This window comes from Nyctibius grandis, chromosome 17 (assembly GCF_013368605.1).
Source record: "Nyctibius grandis isolate bNycGra1 chromosome 17, bNycGra1.pri, whole genome shotgun sequence".
NCBI lineage: Eukaryota > Metazoa > Chordata > Aves > Nyctibiiformes > Nyctibiidae > Nyctibius > Nyctibius grandis.
This window is the reverse complement of record NC_090674.1, coordinates 156,816-176,345: the sequence shown is the minus strand read 5'-3', so window position 1 is coordinate 176,345 and position 19,530 is coordinate 156,816. Positions and strand designations below refer to the sequence as shown.

Here is a 19,530-nt window from a genome sequence, read left to right as displayed (position 1 = left end):
TAGTAAGACAAGAGGGAGATTTTATGGGAGAGGTGGCAGCCGTGCCATTATCTTGGCACTTCCAAATCTATCATACAGTTTCTTGGCTGTGTCTGTGATTTTCAAGACTAAGGAGGGTGGTATTGGCTGTGTAGAGGGAGCAAGGCTGAGAAGCCAGGGAGAGGGCTGGAAGGACCCTGCAGAGCAGGCACAACGGAAATGTGTCAGCCCTGAAAGTCTCAAAGCTCCAGTTCCTTGTGCTTGGGAGGTGGGATGAGGATAGCCGGCCCTGGCAAATCCCGGAGCTTGGGTCCAGACCTTGCAGTAAACACAAGGTGATGTCAAACCAGAAGTAGAGAGAGGGAAGGTGTTACTGGAGACTTATAATCTCATGTCCCTCCCTGCTGGTCTGCTTATCTGAGCTGGGCTTTGTTACTCTGGGCTTCTCTCCTTGCTTTGACTCATTTTTTTTCCTGCACTTTTTGTTTCTCTTCATCACAGGGTTTTATGAGCCTTTTGTTTGTGGACACAGGCTGCACAGGGGATAAGAGACTTCTGAGCCACCATGGATGGGTTACAGCTGCGGGTAAGGATCGCCTCACGCAATTCACAACCTTCCACCATCCTTCAGAGTCCCCAACAGCTAAAGGGAAAGAAATTACCATCTCCATCTATGTCTAGTGAGCTGTTAGCTGTAAATGACTCCCTTGCCTATCACTGCAGGGAACTCCAGGAGGCTGTTCAGGATTAAGCCCAGAGAGTGCCTGAGCATCAGGCTTAAACTCCCCATCTCCCCTTCCTGCAAACAGCCCAGCCCGCCCCCTCCCAAGTCCAGGGATGGCAGCTGGAGGCATGCAGGGCCTGTCCATCTCATGAGTTAATCACCTTCTGTTCAGATGTCAGGAGGAGATGAAGCTGCTATAAATAGATTGTGAAGCCCTCATGGTTTCAGCTGTGATTCACACACATGGAAGAGAAGCATTAGGAAGAATTAACATTCAATTGCTTAGGCACTTTCCTGAGAGCAAATGCCATTCTGTCCCTGTCACTTAATCTCCTTGCCCAGGGGAGGTCAGCAGCACTTTCTGGAGGGTCTAAATGGGTCAAACGGACAGGGAAACCTGGAGCAGGACTGTCAGGGAGATAAAAACAACCACTTCAGCCAGAGTGACTGAGCAGCACCTGCTCATGATAAGCAGCTGCATTTAGAAGCATGGCAAGGTGCTCTGCTCCCTGCTTACTGGGGCTGAGATCAGACGGTGTGGTTTTGTTATGGCACGCACACGCTGAGGTGCCTGACAATGGCCTCTGGGACTGAGACAGCTTCTGGCAATGGTATGTGCAGGGGACTGGGGCTCTTTCTGGCTCTCCCTAACTGGTGTTGAGATGTGTCTCTGACTGAGCGTCTTGCAGGGTCTGTGGTAGTCTGCCTAGATGAGCATGGGGGGGCGGGGGGGAGGGCAGGACAATGTACCTAGGTGTTCTATGTGAAATCCCTATTTCTTCCCCCCCCCCCCGCCCCCACCATCATAATTTTTCAAAGCTCAGGGGAAAAAAAATAGCATATAGCTAACCTACCCATGGGAAGCTGTGTTCACTTGTTCCTGCATGTGTTTGCATTCATTTGCATGCATCTAAGTGCTTGGTAGCCTCCCTCCACCTGCCTTGCTGTGTTTATGCTGTTAGCAGTGACTGTCATTGAGCAATGTACATGAGACGGAGAAAGCAGCTGAAAGGGAGGTGAGACCAGACAGGTCCTGGAGTGGGAATTGTGAGGAGTCTGTTTATAGGTATCTATCCATCTGTTTGTCTGACAGTCTCCCAGGTACAGAGAAATAGTGGTATTTTTCCTGAAAGGAAGCTTAGAGGGTAGACATCTCTGCAGGGTGATGAATATTCCTCACACTTTTGCATATTTGGTGCCCCGTCAATGAGAGAGAGATCCATGTCTCTAGTTTCATATCATTGCCACAGTTTCATTGCATTGCTACTAGATTATGGGTCAGAGAATGAGAGAGACATTCAGGGCACTCATCATCCACAAGAGGTAAAGGGGAGTTTGGACTAAAGGATGAGAGTTCAGTGTTGGTATGTCTGGGTCCTCGGTTAGTGGTCTAGGAAGTCTGGAGTTCATGAGATGAGCCATATACCAGAAAATCTTTTCCTTTCACCCTGCTTTTAGGGATCCAGGAATCAGAGTTTCTCAGTGAAACAAGGGAAGAGGCAGAAAAATGTTCAGAGGGACTGCAGGCTGGTGGGGGAGTCACCTTATTATGATGTGACTAAATCCAAGCAAGTCACCCCATGACTACCCCAGGGCAAAGAGGGCCCTATCCCACTCCTTGCTGCAGGAAAACTGCAGCTCATTGCAGCTCTAGGCAACATCCTTCAGCATAAACTGAAGCCTGCTGGCATGGGGATGATTAAAGGGATCTCAATACACAGGCTTCTTCCTGTATGGATATGATCTCCTGCCTACTAAGGCACCATATGAGGTTGTGTATATCTAAACCAAGCTGATTTTGATGTCAAAATGTCATTCCCCTATTTAGGAACACGTGTCACTTAGTCTGATAGCTGGAATGTGGACTGGCAGGCTCAGGTCTGAGTGGGTCTGCAGGCACCTGCATGGTCTTAAGCCATCCCTGAGGTCTTAATTATGTTATAGAAGAACCTGAATAAATCTGCCTTCAGAAATTTATGTGGGAATGCCTGAACAGTCTAAAGGGCCTCAGAAAGAATTGTGACTTATTTCTGTTATTATACAGAAAGTGGAATTGCAACCTGGAGTTTCAGCAGGGGCTAGATTCCCCAGCTGGATCCTTACAGAGCCACAGAGCCATGTGCAAGTCTAGAAGTGGATCTGCAGATTCCCTTGTTGTGAGTGACAAGACTCAGTTGACTTGCAGAAGCTTTTCCATGAACTATCCTGTATCTCAAAAAAGAAAAACGGGGCCCTGTGGAAATCTAAAGGGAGTATTTTAGTCTGTCTATCCTACAAGTGAGTCCAGACAACCTGAAACAGCTTTGGAATGTGGACCATATTGGGTGCAAATGGCAGGCCATATGTTTTATAACATCAATTGCCAAACTTTCAAAAGCACCCTATTGACCTCCTACAGACAGTGAAAGAGCACAGCTCATCCTTAGGCACCTAATCATGTCATCTGTTCTTTGTTTTTATTCAACATTTATATGGTAGTATCACCAACCTGGATGGTCTCGCAGTGTTTTGAGAGCTGCACAAACCCAAAATATTAGCCAGTTTTCCAAAACATGGCATCTGTAAATGCCGAACTTACAGATGGTACATGATATAATGGGAATTACAGGCACAAAATAGAAGGGTAAGGGCAGTACATGGTGAAAAAAAACACCATTCATCTGTAAAAGGTGGATCTGCTCAGACAATCTGGCTGGTGGCTTCGATGAACAGATGCTGGACTCTGGAAAAAGGGGGCTGGAAAAATATACAGGAATAAGTCATGACAGTTGGGAAGGGAGGAAATGAGAGCTGTAACAGAGAATCCTGCCAGCCTGGGCTGATGAGGTTCACCTGCAGGGAGAGGAAGAGGCAAAAGGAGTGGATGGTTTTCTTCTACAAGAACAAACAAGACCACCAAGGTAAGGAGAGTAATATCTTGCAAACCTCATTGGAAGACAAGAGTCATCTCTGGTTCCAGTTTTTTCAATGTGGTCTGGTATGCTCAGCTCTGGTGCTGCAATAGTACTGGTATTAGTCCATGTCCCTGCAGTAACTTTATTCTGTGATGTAGTTTGCCTCTTTTACCTAGCTGGTATGCATGAGAGGCAGTTTTTCACTCTCTGAGATCATATCTTTTCTGCTTACAGCAGGCTTCCAAAAGCCGGAGCCTTCTCAAGCTCAGCGTTATGGAAGTGAAGTGGATTCACGTGTTGGTCATCATCTTCTTCCTGTTGTCAGTTGCAATGACAGGCTGCTTTCTGTGGCAGTACAGCCTCCCCAAGGTGGAGACCAGTGAGTAGTCATCTTTAAGCTTGGCTGTGGTTTGGCACAGAAATTTATGAGACCAATAAACGCCTTTCTCCCTATGTGGACATTTTTCCCCAAATAGCATTTCCCCAAACAGCACACAAATTTACCTCCTCCTAGCTGGTGCAAGGACACAGAGGAGATGAACACTGGGTTGATGGAGTACCATGTAACTGCTGGTGTCCAGAGAAGCTACATTACTTCTGGTGCTAACCTAGGTTAATTGATATACCAAGGAGAAATTTTATTTTACATTCTCTATCTTTTTCTTTAGCATTCTGTTGTAAAAGCAACTCCAGTTTAGAACTGGTTTTGTTTTACACCTCACCATGTACTCCAGCTTATGGGTTTGCTTCCTTTCCTGTTCCCCTAATCTTAGATCTTGAACCAGCTCGAGCCCCCAGTTCACACTAGAATTCCCTTATGTTGATTATAGAAAACTCAACAGATAGACCCAAGGCACTGTATGTGCGAGGATGAAATATATACAGTGTAACTGGATCAGAATTTTAAGTAGCCCAAAGGTTGCATAAAATCCATGGTGAAGGTGCTGGAGTTACTTCATAGACCAATGTCTGAAAAGATTTCAGACCCTACATTTTTATTACAGAATATCAGAGGCTGCCTGTAGGCTCCTGTGTATCCATCCCCACTCATCTCAAAGTTTTAATACTGCTATTTCTCTTCTCATCTGTATTTCTAATGCTTCATGCTCAGTTGGTAAGCGACAAGATGAATAAACATTTTGTTACAGCTTACAGAGCAGAGGAGCTGTGTTTATGAACACCTTGTGATCAACTGGGAAAATAGTGCCTCCAAGTAAGAAAGTTCCCATCTCTCACTGAGTTTCAAGGTCTTTGCTTGCCACAGAAATTTAAGATATGTCTCTGGCATATGCAGGCTACAGCTAATTCAGAAGACAGCTAATATACTAGATATGCAGCCTATCAACTGTTGTTACAGTGTTAGATTTCAGATGGCACTCACAATTGACGTCTACATACATTTTCTGAGGTTACAATAAGCATAGGACAACTCTGTCCTCCTGAACTCCAACTCATACTTTTCCCTAGACATGGGCAGGGCACTTTCATGGGGTCTAAACCCACTATCAGGTACCCTACAGAGTCTTCTATAGTCCAAGTTCCTTACTCTCCCAGGGTGCAGAGTCAGTTGGAGCCTATTGCAGCTCCTGTCCATCCTGTGTGCTATACTGTCTTGGAATAAGCAATAGCAGAGCACAGTGCCCTCTTCAAGTCCTGTTTTATGTGAGATAGGAACAATTCAAGATCGTTATGTGAAACAGAAACAATTCAAGATTGTCATTGTCAATTCCCATCTAAATAGGAGAAAAAACATCTTTACTTTGAGGGTGACAGAACACTGGAACAAGCTGCCCAGGGAGGTTGTGGGGTCTCCTTCTCTGGAGATACTCAAAACCCACCTGGATGTGACCCTGTGCAATGTGCTCTAGGGTAACCTGCTTTGGCAGGGGGTTGGACTAGATGATCTCCAGAGGTCCCTTCCAACCCCAACCAGTCTGGGATTCTGTGGTTCTGTCTCTTTGCCTATGCAGAAGTGTCCTTCAGCTTTGGACAACACAAGCAAGAAAGCTAGTGCTGACTGCTGGATGAGGTCAAAGCTTGTTAGTGTGTCTACTCAAGTCACATATGCTATCTTTGAAATGTTTTCCAGGCCCATCTGTGATGGCAGTGAGATCAGAAGCTGTGCAGATGTGCCCCCGCTATCCTGAACCAGTACCGCTGGACCACCCAATCCCCATTCTGAAGGATGCATTGGAGAAGGTCTGTGAGGAGAAGGGAACAGAGTGAGACAGAGCTCACGACTGCTTCTCTGAAGGTGTAAAGGGGAGAATATGTATTTTGTCCCTGAGCGTCTCTGGGGAAGGAGGTGGGGAATCGAGGAGGTGAAGAACATGTGAATCTAGAAATGGGTATATAAAATCCCTTCACTGTACATACAGAGCAGGTCAATAAGCAGTTATCTTGTCCAAAGGGTAAGCTATGATGAAGAAACATTATTGCTTGTCCATCAGAAGGTCTGGTGAGCACACATCAGCACAAAATGATGGCTCTTGGCATGTTGTCCACTATTAGGCAGCCCTCATGTCCTGGAAAGCAGATGACTCATGCAACTAGGTCCTACTGCCAATTCCTTATTTTATTGCTTTGCTGGCTTTCCCCAAGCTGCCATTTAAAAATTAAAAAGCTACTTGAGGTAACTTCAAGGAAGGGAATGGAGGGGAAGGGTAAGAGAAAGGGGACCTGCATCTGAAACAAAAGAGAGGCCAGTTTTCCTCAATATGATATACTGTCTCTGAAATTTTAGCACTGTCTGAAATTCTGGTAGGGTATATTTGCAATGAGGAAATATTGCAGCATTGCCTTAACTGTATGGACCATAAGGACAGTGATGCTCTGACATGATACTCCTGATTTTGTAGACCCCTATCATATAATTTACCCTCTCATTTGTCTCTTTCTCATGAGTAGCTTAATTAGTCATACTAGAAGCTGTCCCACAGCTCTGATCATTCTTTTTACCCTTCTTTAATTTTTTTCCAGCTCTGGGATACTCTTGTGGAGGTGTGGGAAATCAGTGCTGTGTAGAGTATTCAAGGTGCAAGTGAATCAGGGATTTATACAGTGATAAAATGGTGTTTTCTGGTTTATTTTGTGTTACTTCTCTAATAATCCCTCATATTTGATATACTTTTTTTTCTGCCATAGGGCACTGAGCAAATGTTTACATAGCAGCATCCATCATAGCCCCAAGGTCTTGTTCCTGAGTGCTAATGACCAGCTCACTGCCCATCTGTGTGTATGTGTTGTGAAGTTAAGGTTGTTTTCCTGCATACACATCACTTTTATCTACACAGAATTTCAATTGCTATCACTTCGCATTCATTTTTATGAAGTCTCTGCTGCTGTCTCTGGGGTTACTGTAGATAGGTATTTTATTATCCAATTAGGATAAGTCAGAGAGTTGGGGGAATGTGCAGAACACTGAGTGTCCATCAGAGAGTCATCTAACCTCCCTTCTTTGTGCTCCTCAGAAATGAAGTATCCAAGCACTTTTTTGAAGTAGGCTGGTGAAATTATTCCTGTGTTGCAGATGGAATAAGGTACAGAGAACCTGAACACTAGATACGTAGGAAGACATAGGTATTTGAATGGGGCTTAGGCACCAGCACCTCAAAAGTGTATTTTCAATTGCCCTTAGGTTCTGCCTAAGTCCGTGGACACTCGAACCCACACTAAAGATCTTGCACTACCTGAGACAAACTACAATCCTATGCCAGGCCAGGGGCCCCGGAACTGTGACTCTGGACAGTACCAGATGTGATTATATTGCATACAGGAGAGACTTTTTCCTAGCCCATGGCAGCTTGAAACAGGACAGTGACATTCACTCATGCGTGAGGCTTAAGGAAACATTTCTATTCTAAGGGCGAATACTTTTGCTTGTCAGAAAGGCCTATGTTTTCCTCAGAAGAGTCTTGCTAGTGGCCAAATTCAAACACTGAGTATTGGATTCAGACACTTGAGTCTAGAAGAGCATCACATATTTCTGTCAACTTTCTGCGGGTCCAGGTAGGTCCACACGCCAGACTCTCTCTGAGAAAACTCTAAGGAGGACCATGCTTGCTGGCATGAGACCAGTCTGTTCTCTGGAGGTGCTGATGTAGTTAACCATACTAGATAGACCACTGGCACATGGGGAGAGGAGGGCAAAGGACCACTACAGAAGGACTTGGTGTAAGTTGGATGTTTCCACTGCTGGCTGTCAGTGCACCTCACCAGTCCATCCAGTGAAGAGGTCCTGAGGAAGTGACTTGGCTTGGCCTTTCTTGTCTCAAATTCTGGGCTTGGAAGGCCATTACTTATCTTAACGTTTCTGTGCAAAAGATAGATAACTTATACATGATGATGTCATGGCTTTGAAAAAAGTCATAAAAGAGCAAGACCAATGCAGGAGGTGAGTGGAGCACAGCTGGCTGATTAGGTCTACACAACCCTGGCACAACAAGGAGCAAAGAGCAATCACAGCCCTCTAGCTGTTCAGTGCTGTTTCTCAGATTGCAGTTTAAACAGGAGTCCTGGCTCTAGCATGCTTCATGGCAGGAAAAGTGTCATGGGATATTTGAAAAGTCTGGATCTTTTTCGCATACATCTTTGAACCTAAAATACTAGTACAAAGAACAGATGTGCAAAGTACAATTTAAAAAGGAAGAAATTACAATTATTAAGTTTTAGCATTTTTTTTAATCATGTAAGCATCACAAGTATCACAAGGATAAACACCACATTCTTCTACATGGTGGATGTGTAGACTGGAAGAAAGATGCTGCATAATTCAGCATAAGCAATTCAAAAGAATAGTATGGTTAAAGTATTTTCTTTTGCCAAAATGCATTTGAAAAAATAGCTCTCAAGTGCTTAGAAGTAAGGAGGGCTGATTATCTGGGTCTTCTGCTGCCTATTACAGACTAGATGAGTTACAAGACTCTTCATTTGGACATTCCTGATTTCCCATCATTCTCCAGGTAGATATGATGCTGCGCCAAAAGATTCATAGCTCTGGTCTCCCTGCCATGTCTGCCATTGTTATCTACAATGACACTGTGCTCTGGACAGGCAACTTCGGAAAGAAGAATGGTTCGGACCCCTCCTCAGTGGTGCCCAATGAATACACTATTTACAGGTGAGACAGATGTATTGCAGGCATGAGAGCTAGAAAAAGAGCAGATACATATATGAAGGTCTGATATCTGGGAATAGCGCCACTGTCAGAAACGACATCTTCTACTGGCTTACATCCAAGTGCAGAAACCTCTTCTGGGTTACACTGAAACTTTGTGAGACAATGCTTCAGCTAGTCCCTAAATCATCATATGCTTGTGGCTTACCAAGTTGTTTACTTTGGCTTTTTTTAATTTTTAATTTGATCTTACAGTATTTTAAGTTGGAATAGTAGTGACCATCCTGAAAACATACTACTCCTTACATAAGAATGTCTCCATGCTTTGAGGAGGCCTGGGGCATAAATCTGAAGACTGAGAGCTAGCACAGATTTTGTGAGTAGGAAGGAGGCAGTGCCATTGGATTAAAAAAAAATAAAGTTCAATCTAGCAAAAAATAGGGTTTGGGAAGAGTACCTACTGAACATATAAAGTAGACCTATAGGCTTAATCATTCTCCCAGTGAAGTCAAAGCCATAATGGCCATTATTTTTTAGATGAAGACAAAATCAAGCTCTTAGTATGTGTTAAAAAACAAAAACAAACAGGCAGTTTTAACTTCATTTAAAGATTTATTTTCAGTGATTTGTAATTGTGCTATATATGAAACATATGAGCTGCAGTCTGACTATCAAATGTTGTCCTCAGAATAAACAATTCTGAAAAGTTTCAGCAGCTGTGATTACATGTTTTTTTCCCCTCTGTATCATGGTAAAATACCTGCACAGATGCCTCATGCTATTTCTTCCAGAATCATAGAATGGTTTGGGTTGGAAGGAACCTTAAAGGTCATCGGCAGGGAAAGGGGAACCCATCCCTGGGTGGGCTCAAACCACGAACCTTTCAGTTAACAGCCGAACGCGCTAACGATTGCGCCACAGAGACTCCCCCCAAAAAATTTATTGCCAGTAAGCATAAGTTATGGTCGAAACTATGACAATATTTGATCGTCTTCGAACCTCTGACTTTCATTCCTGATTAATGAAAACATTCTTGGCAAATGCTTTCACTCTAGGCTGTCATGTGCCAGTCCAAGAATTTCACCTCTAGTGGCACAATATGAATGCCCTCGACTGTCCCTCTTAATGATGGCCCAGTTTCCAAAAACTAACAAAATAGAACCGGAGTCTATTCAAGAAGACCTTATGTAAATTTGACTCTGTTCTGAAGCCACCCAAATATCAACACTAAATTTGATATGTAGAACTTTATGGCATTTGAACCTTAAAATTCCAGTAAACTATTTGAAACTTGTTATGGTATTTACTAAGCAATAATTTACAAAATATGTCATCTTATGAATACTAACTGAATGGAAGAAGTTCTGTAGCCCACTGCACTATTGGGCAGATACTACTGCAGGTTATGTTGCAGTCCATAAAGGCCAGAATTAAGGATATTAATTCAAGCTTCTTACCTGCATTTTAGCAATTCCCTTCTGAATTAGCAAAGGTGTTGCATGTAAAACTACAGGCAGTGGGTCAGTTGGGTGATGTCATGTACTGAGCATCTTTCCTCTTGATTCATGGGTTTCTTAATGCTTAATTTCCATAAATGTTTCTTCCTTAACAGAATTGCCAGTGTCTCCAAGATCTTTCCGACCATTATGTTGTACAAGTTGTGGGAAGAAGGAAAAGTCACGTCTCTTGATGACCCATTGGAACGTTACGCCCAGAACTTTGTTATCAAGAACCCTCTGGGAAGGCTCAAGGAATCAGAACAGAGATACACAGCAGATGGGCTGATTTTTTCGGAAAAAGGCTCAATGCCACTTAAGCCATCACTTGTCACCTTGCGCAGAATGGCCAGCCAACTCTCAGGTGAGGCAACACTGCTACCCTCTGCCCACCACTATGCAACTTGAAAGAGACCACAGAGAGAACAGACCATAAGCATGGAATAAAAAAGGTTGCTGTTGAGGCCATTTCCCAGTATGGACCCTGCACCTTTGCACTTCCCAGAGGTCAGGCAGGACCCTTGGAAAGGAGCTGTCAGCATCTTCATGAAGTTTGGGGTTGGACTAGATGATCTCCAGAGGTCCCTTCCAAACCTAATCATTCTGTGATTCTGTGAAGTGCTAAAAGGAAACTCCTCTCCAGGCCTCCTGCTAGGAAGGGGTCCAAGCTGCACTGTGGGCTGGGGAATTGTTTTTCCCGTGCAAGGTGAATAATATTTCTTTTAACACAGTAGCATGACCTGAAATCAGGCTCCAATCGCATAACAGTTTTTTGTACTCCAGCCCAGAGTGTTCTCATTTTTTCTAAGGTATAGAGTTGAGGGTCAAAGTGGCACCAAACCTCTTTGCTTTGAACAGATAGACCTTGATCACTGAGCCAAATTTAGCTGTCAGTGTGGTTCCTGATCTGGGATTCCTGAGCTATTAATAGCTTTGTAATTGCTGGCAGAAGACTATTAATCTGCTGCTACCTTAATAATTGGGTAACTCTTACATTAAGGTAGAAGGAGTTCACAGGACTCAGGAGAACTTTAACCTTTCTCAGAAATAAAGCTGCTAATACCTGACTCAGAGGTTCCAGAATTTAATGGCCAAAGAGACTGTGCTGATATCTTATGTGGCATTTTGATTAAATTCTGTAGCACCTGCATTATTCCAGATTGGAAAAAATGCCCTAAAATTAGGACCTAGGATCAAAATAGCATGTAGGTAAATTGCAGTACCTCAGGACAGAGTACAGCATCACCTGAAGCAAGCCAATATCAATATTATGTTCCCTATAAAGGAATGATGTAACTGAAATCTGGAAACAAACAAACAACCTCAAGTGGCCAGTGGCAGCAGGAGGCAGAAAGAAAGATGTGTGCACAACCCTGCCCAGCCCCTGTACCTGCAGACAAGGTCTTGCTTTAGCCAGCCTGATGATGTCCTCAGGGGCACGAACTCTGCCTGGTCCCCTCTGACTCTCAGGAGCACCTGAAGCTAGTCTGGCTGCTCCTTCCAGGAGCAGTGTGTGCTGGGTCTGCAGCTCCCAGCCCTGTTGCAGTTCCCTGTCACCTAGTGAGGCATCAGGTATGCCCTAGAGACACTTGTAGGAAGCATATGTGAAAAGTGTACCTTGCTTGTAATGTGCAGCCATTCCATTGCTTCCATCACTGTGCTGGATTTGTGCCCCTGCTTAGCAACTTTTAGATTCCTATGTCTTTTATTTTGAGAATGTCACGCAAATTTCCCAGACCACACCAGCAGGACACACCTACCAGCTTGGACCCTGACAATTTAGTAGACAGAGAAGCACAGTTTCAAAATCCCAACTGAAATCAAATGAATGTTGAGGTCACGTGTTACGTTTCCTGTCTGCCAAAACCAAAAAAGGAACAGGTTCTGCTTAGCATCAAGATCAAAGTCACTGCATGACATATCATAAAGTGTTTTTCATCTAAATTCTTCCAGTGGAAACTGATCTATAATATATCCTCATTATCTGGGCTTTTCTATATTGCATATTACAAAAGTAACTCCAAAGATTTTTCTCCTCAACACTTGATGGGTACCTTGTTAGAGAGAAGCTCTAGCTTGTTAAGACTATGATTTTCAAATATATATGAATAACAGTATGAGATGCTATTGTAAATTATTAACAGCATGCTTTTCACATCAATTAGCAGCCCATGAGGTATAAATCAATGACTGTGGGTTTTCTGTTATGCTCATGCATTCTCTGGTTTATCATTTCTAACGAACCTCAAGAGAGACATTGCGCTGCTGTCATGGCGCTGGTTGAGCACTCCCAGTGGTGCAATATTTTCTTTGCTGCCATTGTAGCAAGTAGGAAATGAAGGAGCCCATTGTGTACTGGAAGTTCTGTGCATCTCCTATCTGGTCATTCAGCTGCACAAATAACCACAGACCAGAAGCAGAAGAAGTGCTCTAATCCCAGCTCAAATCCCAAGGTCTGGCCAATTGAGAAAAACAGGTGTTGTTGCTACAAAAGAATAGGGCCTCATTCAGCTTTTCCCTGATTAAGCACATGCTCACTGAGCAGGCCATTGCAAGTTATTTTTCTGTCATGTACCCTTCCTGGTTTTCTCCTAACCTCTAAATCAAAATCAGTTGTAAACTGCAATGAGAGTTTCACTCCAGATGTAATCCAAGTTCTGGACTTGGCGAGCTGTAGATTTTAAAAAGTCCTTGCCAAAAGTTTTTACGGAATCCGTGCTCAGTGTTGTTGAATTAAAGTGAAAAGAACTTCAATTTTTCTACATTCAGAAATGCTGAATAAATGTTGCTAAACCTGGAAAAAAAAAAAAAAAGCTAAAAATACTCTAGGCCAAGCCTGGAACGGTTCAGAGAAGTTCAAGCCCTCTGTAGCAAGGTGTAAAGAACAAACCCCTGTTTAAAGGGGCTGTTACACACCTTTGTAGTCAAGGGAATACAGTCACATGGAAATAGGGACAGGGGTTTCCCCAACACCCAATATGCCCTTCTCTTCCAAAATACACGTGGGGATACACAGTATTTTTAATCATTCATCAAGGTGTTTTTACTGAAATGTATCAATCCAGAGTTGGTGCTGGGGTAGGACTTTCATTACATAGATTCAGTGGTCCATGACTTGAATACTGTGTCCTGTGGTCCAGTATGAACAGGTCTTTGCAGCACATTTGCTGTGTGTATAAAGCACATGTATGCATCATTGTTGTTTCCATCTTGCCATTGAATCTTGCCTCTTGCTCACTCTTCACCAGACTCAAAATTTCCTGGACCATGATTTGTCTCAAATTGTTAACTTCTCTTTTCCATGACACAGGTTTGCCCAGAAGGCTGCGATCTACCAGCCTGCTGTGGAAGGGCACTACACAAGACGCTCTAGCTCTCCTGAAAGATGATGTCTTGGTCGCTGATCCTGGAACCAGGTCAGATATATTCACTTACAAGCTTTTGGTATGGGTTTGTGTTCTCCACTGATATTAGCTCCACCTGGAGTCTCCATGGCCAATGGATAAAAGACACCCATTCCTAAAGGGAGCTTCAGCCATCTACCCATACACCTGTCTTAGGCTGGAAAGAGTGACTGTTGAAGGTGCAAGGGGTTTTTTTAATGTGTATAGAGCCTGAGTGAGAAGCTTAGATGAGGCAAATTAAACTGCTTTATTAGGTCTAATGAGCTCTAAATTGTGAAAGATGCAGATTTTCAAAAGTGGAAAGGCATGTTAATTTAATGTGTTCAAACCATCGTAGATTTCTCCTAAAATCGTGCTATGTCTGCAGACATTTGCATGTCTCTAAATTATCTACAAGTTGTATTAATGTTTGTTACAATTTATATAGCCTGTTAAAAATCTATTACGTGGGTTGCAAACACTCAAAAATACAAACAGGATCCAGGAGACAGCAGGTGAGGGAAAGGATTCAGACTTACTGGGGAAAACTTTCTAAGTCTGCAAAATTTTTAGGAATAGAATTACATTCTGAAATAATTTTCCTAGGGTTGCTGAGGATTCTCGATGACTTGAAGTCTGCAAGCTTAGAAAACTCTTAGAAAACTCAATGGCAATCTTGGCAACCTTCTATTAGTTCTGTCCAATGTCATGTAGGAGGTTACAACAGATGTTCCTTAAAGGATTTTAAGACTTTAATACCATCATCTTCTTTGGTATTTATATTATGCTCATCATTAAGATACATAAGGACATCCACTTGTAGTCTCTCAACCCCTTATTACTTGACATGTTGATAGTTTTAACTCTGTCTCCCTGTTCCTGGGTATACTTCACAGCTAACAGATCATTCTTCCTAAAGAAAATTGCCATTCATTGATACAGAAATTTTAACATATTCTTCTGGGTATGCTGAATTTCAGCTCCATTTCAGATAAAAATTTTAGACCCAGAATGTATTTATTCTTGGGGTAGAAATATATATACTTATCATGCTTTTATTCAGTTAGATGGTCTGAAAATGGTTGAAGTGGTACCAAATTTATGATCTAAATAGGCCTCAGTGAGATGTGTGACTTCTCATAATTAAAAACAAAACCCAAACAAACAAGATTGAAAACATCATGAATTTTGAAAATGTGTTTGGAAAAAAGTTGCCCATTCATGTCATTGAACTTCGTTCAAGTACAAAGATTTAAATGACTTTAGGGACATTAAAGACTCAAGCACTCAGGTGTCTTTAATGACTCAGCACTGCTTTGTAGACGTTTAAGAGCTTTTAAAGTACTTTTACTATCTTAAGGCAGCTTAGGTGCTTAAGTGATTGTACCATGTTAAATCTCCAAAAAGGCTTACCTGGGATTTTGAGACCTTTACGATAAGCACCTGTAACTCTCAATTCTGCTCTTAAAAAGAGTGGATATATTCTTCGATGAACAATTATAAACAGTAAGTCAGGATAAGCAAACATATAGGTTTTTGCAGAAAGTTTTTTTTTAGTTTTCCATCTCCAACTCCCTTTCTATACATAGTAGTTAAATAGCTCTGGTGATGTTCCCATAAGAAATTTCTCTTTCTTGAGTTAACAACAAATCAAGGAACAACATTCAGTTTTTCTCTGTCCCTCCTTCATCTCTCCTCTCTCTTTAGCATGTCATCTGACAAAATGACAATTTTTTCCCAGAGAAGAGAGACCTAGCCACTATTTTTGCATAGTCAGATCCACACTGAATCACTGAGGTAAGGATGATCCAGATATATTCATTCCCCTTTCTTTTCAGATGCCACTACAGCAATTTGGCCTTCTCACTGATGGCGCACGTGCTAGCTGACTATGCAGCTGAGGGGCAATACCAGCGCTGGATCTCGGAGAACATCCTGGAACGCTTGGGCATGGAAGATACTGGCTTCGACATCACGCCACCAATCCGCTCTCAGATGGCTGTGGGTTTCTACGGCAGTGGGCAGCCGGCCCCTCTCTATGACCTCGGCTGGTACAGGCCTTCTGGCCAAATGTACTCCACAGCTGCTGACCTTGCCAAGCTGGCGATGGTCTTCTTAGGCACCTACCACCGTCGTCTGCTAGAGCCTGACACAGTGAAGACGATGCTGACCCCTATGTTTAAGTGCTCCACTGAATACTTTGCTAACAAGACTGGCACACCCTGGGAGATTAACGAGCAATTGGGATATGATGTCATTAGGAAGGACGGAGACCTTGACGGTTATTCGGCTACCTTCTCCCTTATCCCCAAGCTCTGCCTGAGCTTCATTGTGCTGATGGCAGGACCCAGGCCTCAAGGTGGAGATATAGTGACTCAGACATATGAGTATCTTATTCCTGCCATGGAGACAGCATTCAGAGGGGCAGAGAAAAGCTTGATTCCTCCTCCAAGTCCAGGCCCTTATGTTGGCTACTATACCTATTCTAACTTGACTTTCTATGAGATTAAAGTTGGACCTGGTGGGGTGCTGGTCATGCAGCAGTTTGGGCCTCATGTGGAAAAGCTGATTCCTGAAAAGTACCAGACAATCAAGCTCCACCACCTGGAAGATCGTGTTTTCCAAGTTGTTTTTGACAAGGAGTTCCCATGTGTTCTGCACCTGGGCTCTGCCTCCATCTCACTGGAGACCCAAAATGGGCAGCTCTTTAACTTTTATCCATTCGATCGCAAGGGTTTGTCTCCTGGCTTTGATGCACCGGGGCTGAACACGTACAATGTGGTGCGTGTACTTCGTAAACCTGTATTCTATAGCTAAAAGTCCCCTCCACTTTTCTGCCCACTTCTGGGACGTGGCTCCAAACCTGTGTCTTACCAGACTCTCCTGTCTGTGTGGCTTTATGAATGCCATTTAAAAGGGAAGGATGGTGGCAAATGAATCTTTTGCCCAACAAATAGGTCATATCCCACTTCTAAAATTACTTCAATGGCTTGTGATCCCTGGCAGTGTGTGACAGGCCAGCTAACAACTGGGGATGCCTGTGGAAAAAAAAGGTGGGAATGTGCTGGATGGATGGTGTTCGGATGCCATAAAAAAAGCCTAGCACTTAAGTGTCCGCATTTACATTATCTGTTTGATGACCATTCTGGTTATTGACTGGTATCATCAAAGGGCTGAGAATTCCCTGTGTTTCTCAGGAAGTATCTCTTCAGTCCAAGGGTTTTTCCAGGACTCTTCAGGAGCACACCTACCAAGAACAAGATTCCTCACCTGGGTTTGCCAAAAACATTATGTGCTAGAAAATGGCACCAGCCTGATACCAGGCCCTGCTTGTGACACCTGGGAAGTGAGGGTACATTTCTTTTCTGGGTCATAACGAGGAAACTGTGAAAAGATCAAACAACAATGTGGTTATGTCTTGGCTCCATGGATTTCTGCAAAAGCGGTGGTCACACAAAGGGTATTGTAGCACTTAAGTATAGAAGCTGAAGCTTACTCCTGTGAGCAGGGCCATATGAACACATACCGGTATATTTCATCTGAACTCAGGTTTGTGACTATCTCAGTATATAGGCAAGTGTGTGACTGTGGTGTTTACACACCTGTTGTACAGGATTGCATAGGAATCTTTATGTGTGTTTTGGGCAGGACGTCTGTATAGATATGAACTCATTGTGTCCATGCGGGTATTAGGGAGGATACTAAGGGAAAGTGCGTTAGCCTGGGGAGCACTACATTTAGGACAGGTGCACCTGCAAGCAATCTACAAAGCCATAGGTGCATTTTCTTCTTTCTTGTGCCCACTCAATGCCAAAGTAGGCAGGACAGATGATGTGTCATTAATGGCCAACACCATACCACTGTGATGGGAACAGTGTCAGGCACCAGTGCAAATCAGGGCAAATATCACCGACTGAGGAGTCTTGGCTCCTGCAATGCCCCTTCAAGTTTAGGAGAGTATTGTGATTGCAGCCCTAATTGGAGCCTGAAACAAAAGTGAGCAGAGGGTCAGGACAAGACAACTCTTTTACCTTAAAATGAATAGCCTAGCTGCAGAGCATGGCAATGGCTGTACAACATGGAAATCCTGAAGGAAGTGCAAAACGGTAGGCATACTAGCACAATCAAAGACCCTTCAAAGTGCATGTTCTCCCATACCATAACTGGTATGGTGTTGGATCCTCTTCCGGAGTGGCCTCCTTCTGCTGCTTGTCCACACAGAGTCTTGAAAGTGCACGTCTCAGAGAGGATGAGAAAATAAATCTCCCCGCCACCCTTCTCTCTCATTGTCTCTCACTGTTTTCATTCTGTGTGCGGTTCTTCAGCTTCAGTTTTGAGTAGAGAGACCATCACTGAAGACCTAGAAATCTATGATTCGCCAGCTTGGTTCCCTCCTTTTTTTCAGACAGTTTAAGTTCCCTGGTAAACATATGAAATAATGTAAACCTTGCCTTACAGGCAGTCGTGGTTGCTGCTGTATTGGTTTCCTCTGGACTTTGAAGACAGATAGTTACATTTCATACCTTGTACAGCCTTGTATGTCCACGTATTTAATATGGGCTATAGCAAGAGCAATAAACTCTATGCAAATCCTTGCTGCTGTCATGTGTGGTCATGCCCAGAGGTATGTGTGCAGGTAGATATGTTGCACCATGGTTGATTTCCTGTGGAGGTGCCTACACTCTGTCATGGCATGCCTGACACAACAGTGCTCTTCAGGCTTTGAGCTCACAAGATGTAATGTCTGATTGCAAGATATTTAAGCAGTCTAACCCTGGTGTTTTTGAGTGTCAGTTTGAGGCTGTTTTTCTTGCTTTGGAACAAAAGAAGTGGTTGTTTACCCATCATCTACATTTAAAACTTCCAAGAAAAAATAGGATTTATATCCATGTCACACACTGGTCAGTATGAAACACCACAGTGAACTGTCTCCATCTGTCTGATGGAGAGGTTAGAATGTTTTCCTTTCCCGTCAGTAATGCAGACACTAACAAGTCTTTCCTTTTCTAGTGAGTCACCCTCAAACCTGTACACTGACTCTTTTTGGTGCTCTTGTTCATTCCCATAACAGCAAAGTAGAGCTCTTTGTTCATAGCATGAACCCACACCTGCAGAAAAGCTCATCTCACCAAACCTTGGGTCACACTGGGAAGGTGAACAAGAGTTTCCTCCACTGCCCCTTTGTACAGGCAGGAGAGCACCCTTACCTGATGTGGAGAGGAGAAAGGAGACCTTGGAATTCATGTACAGAGGATTTCAGAGAGGCTGTGTGTGGCAGGCAGCATAAGGTGGAGTTTTGGAGGACCTCAGCCATCCATGGAGAGCAGCCAGACTCACAATGCTGAGTCAATGCTACAAACACAAATGTCCAATTTATTTCTGTCACTTTGTGCCTAACATGCTCTTAAGAAGAGCAGAATCAGCTTCTGTGACCTGGTGTGAGCTGACTCATGTTAGCAAGTGCTTTATATCAGCTTTAACAGTCCTTCATAAACTTACCATTTTAATACAGAATCTAAATTACCATTCTGAGTAATTTTTTAAGCTTTTGTGCATGCTTGTTGCTGAATTAAAAATATCCCAATGTTATTTAATTCATGTCAGAGACTGGCTCCAACAACAGATACAACAAACATGTAAAAATCTACCCAGCTGCTCAGTTTTCACAAAAGTGTGTGTTTTAAAAGGTGACTAGATGTGTCTGCAGCAGCCTATAGAAATAGTGTGCTTAAAAATGTTTTTATAATTACTCATCAGGGAACCAAACAAATAGAATATGCTTCATTAGCATCCCCAGCATCAAAAAGAGACAAGAACAAAACTTACTCATTGGTTCAGGACACCAAATTCTGCTCTAAGGAGCCCTGATGAAACCACATAATATTGTAATAGTGTCCCTGAAAAATGTATTTAGTCTACAAGTTAAAAGGCTCTGGGC

General features: G+C 43.2%; 1 protein-coding gene across 1 annotated transcript; it reads left to right on the top strand.

Annotated features, from left to right (window-relative positions):
- Positions 1–532: 532 nt before the first annotated feature.
- On the top strand, positions 533–16,409 carry LACTBL1 (lactamase beta like 1). The gene is made up of 7 exons (XM_068415187.1): positions 533–565; positions 3,832–3,976; positions 5,687–5,796; positions 8,559–8,716; positions 10,326–10,573; positions 13,520–13,625; positions 15,431–16,409. Exons 1-7 carry the CDS (start codon positions 545–547, stop codon positions 16,407–16,409), a joined length of 1,767 nt encoding a protein of 588 aa, XP_068271288.1. The 5' UTR covers positions 533–544.
- The last annotated feature ends 3,121 nt before the right edge of the window (positions 16,410–19,530 follow it).

Coding starts and splice junctions, on each gene's coding strand:
- LACTBL1 (XM_068415187.1), top strand. CDS start 545: ATGGATGGGTTACAGCTGCGG. Junction 566..3,831: donor TGGATGGGTTACAGCTGCGG/GTAAGGATCGCC, acceptor TTCTGCTTACAG/CAGGCTTCCAAAAGCCGGAG. Junction 8,717..10,325: donor AATGAATACACTATTTACAG/GTGAGACAGATG, acceptor CTTCCTTAACAG/AATTGCCAGTGTCTCCAAGA.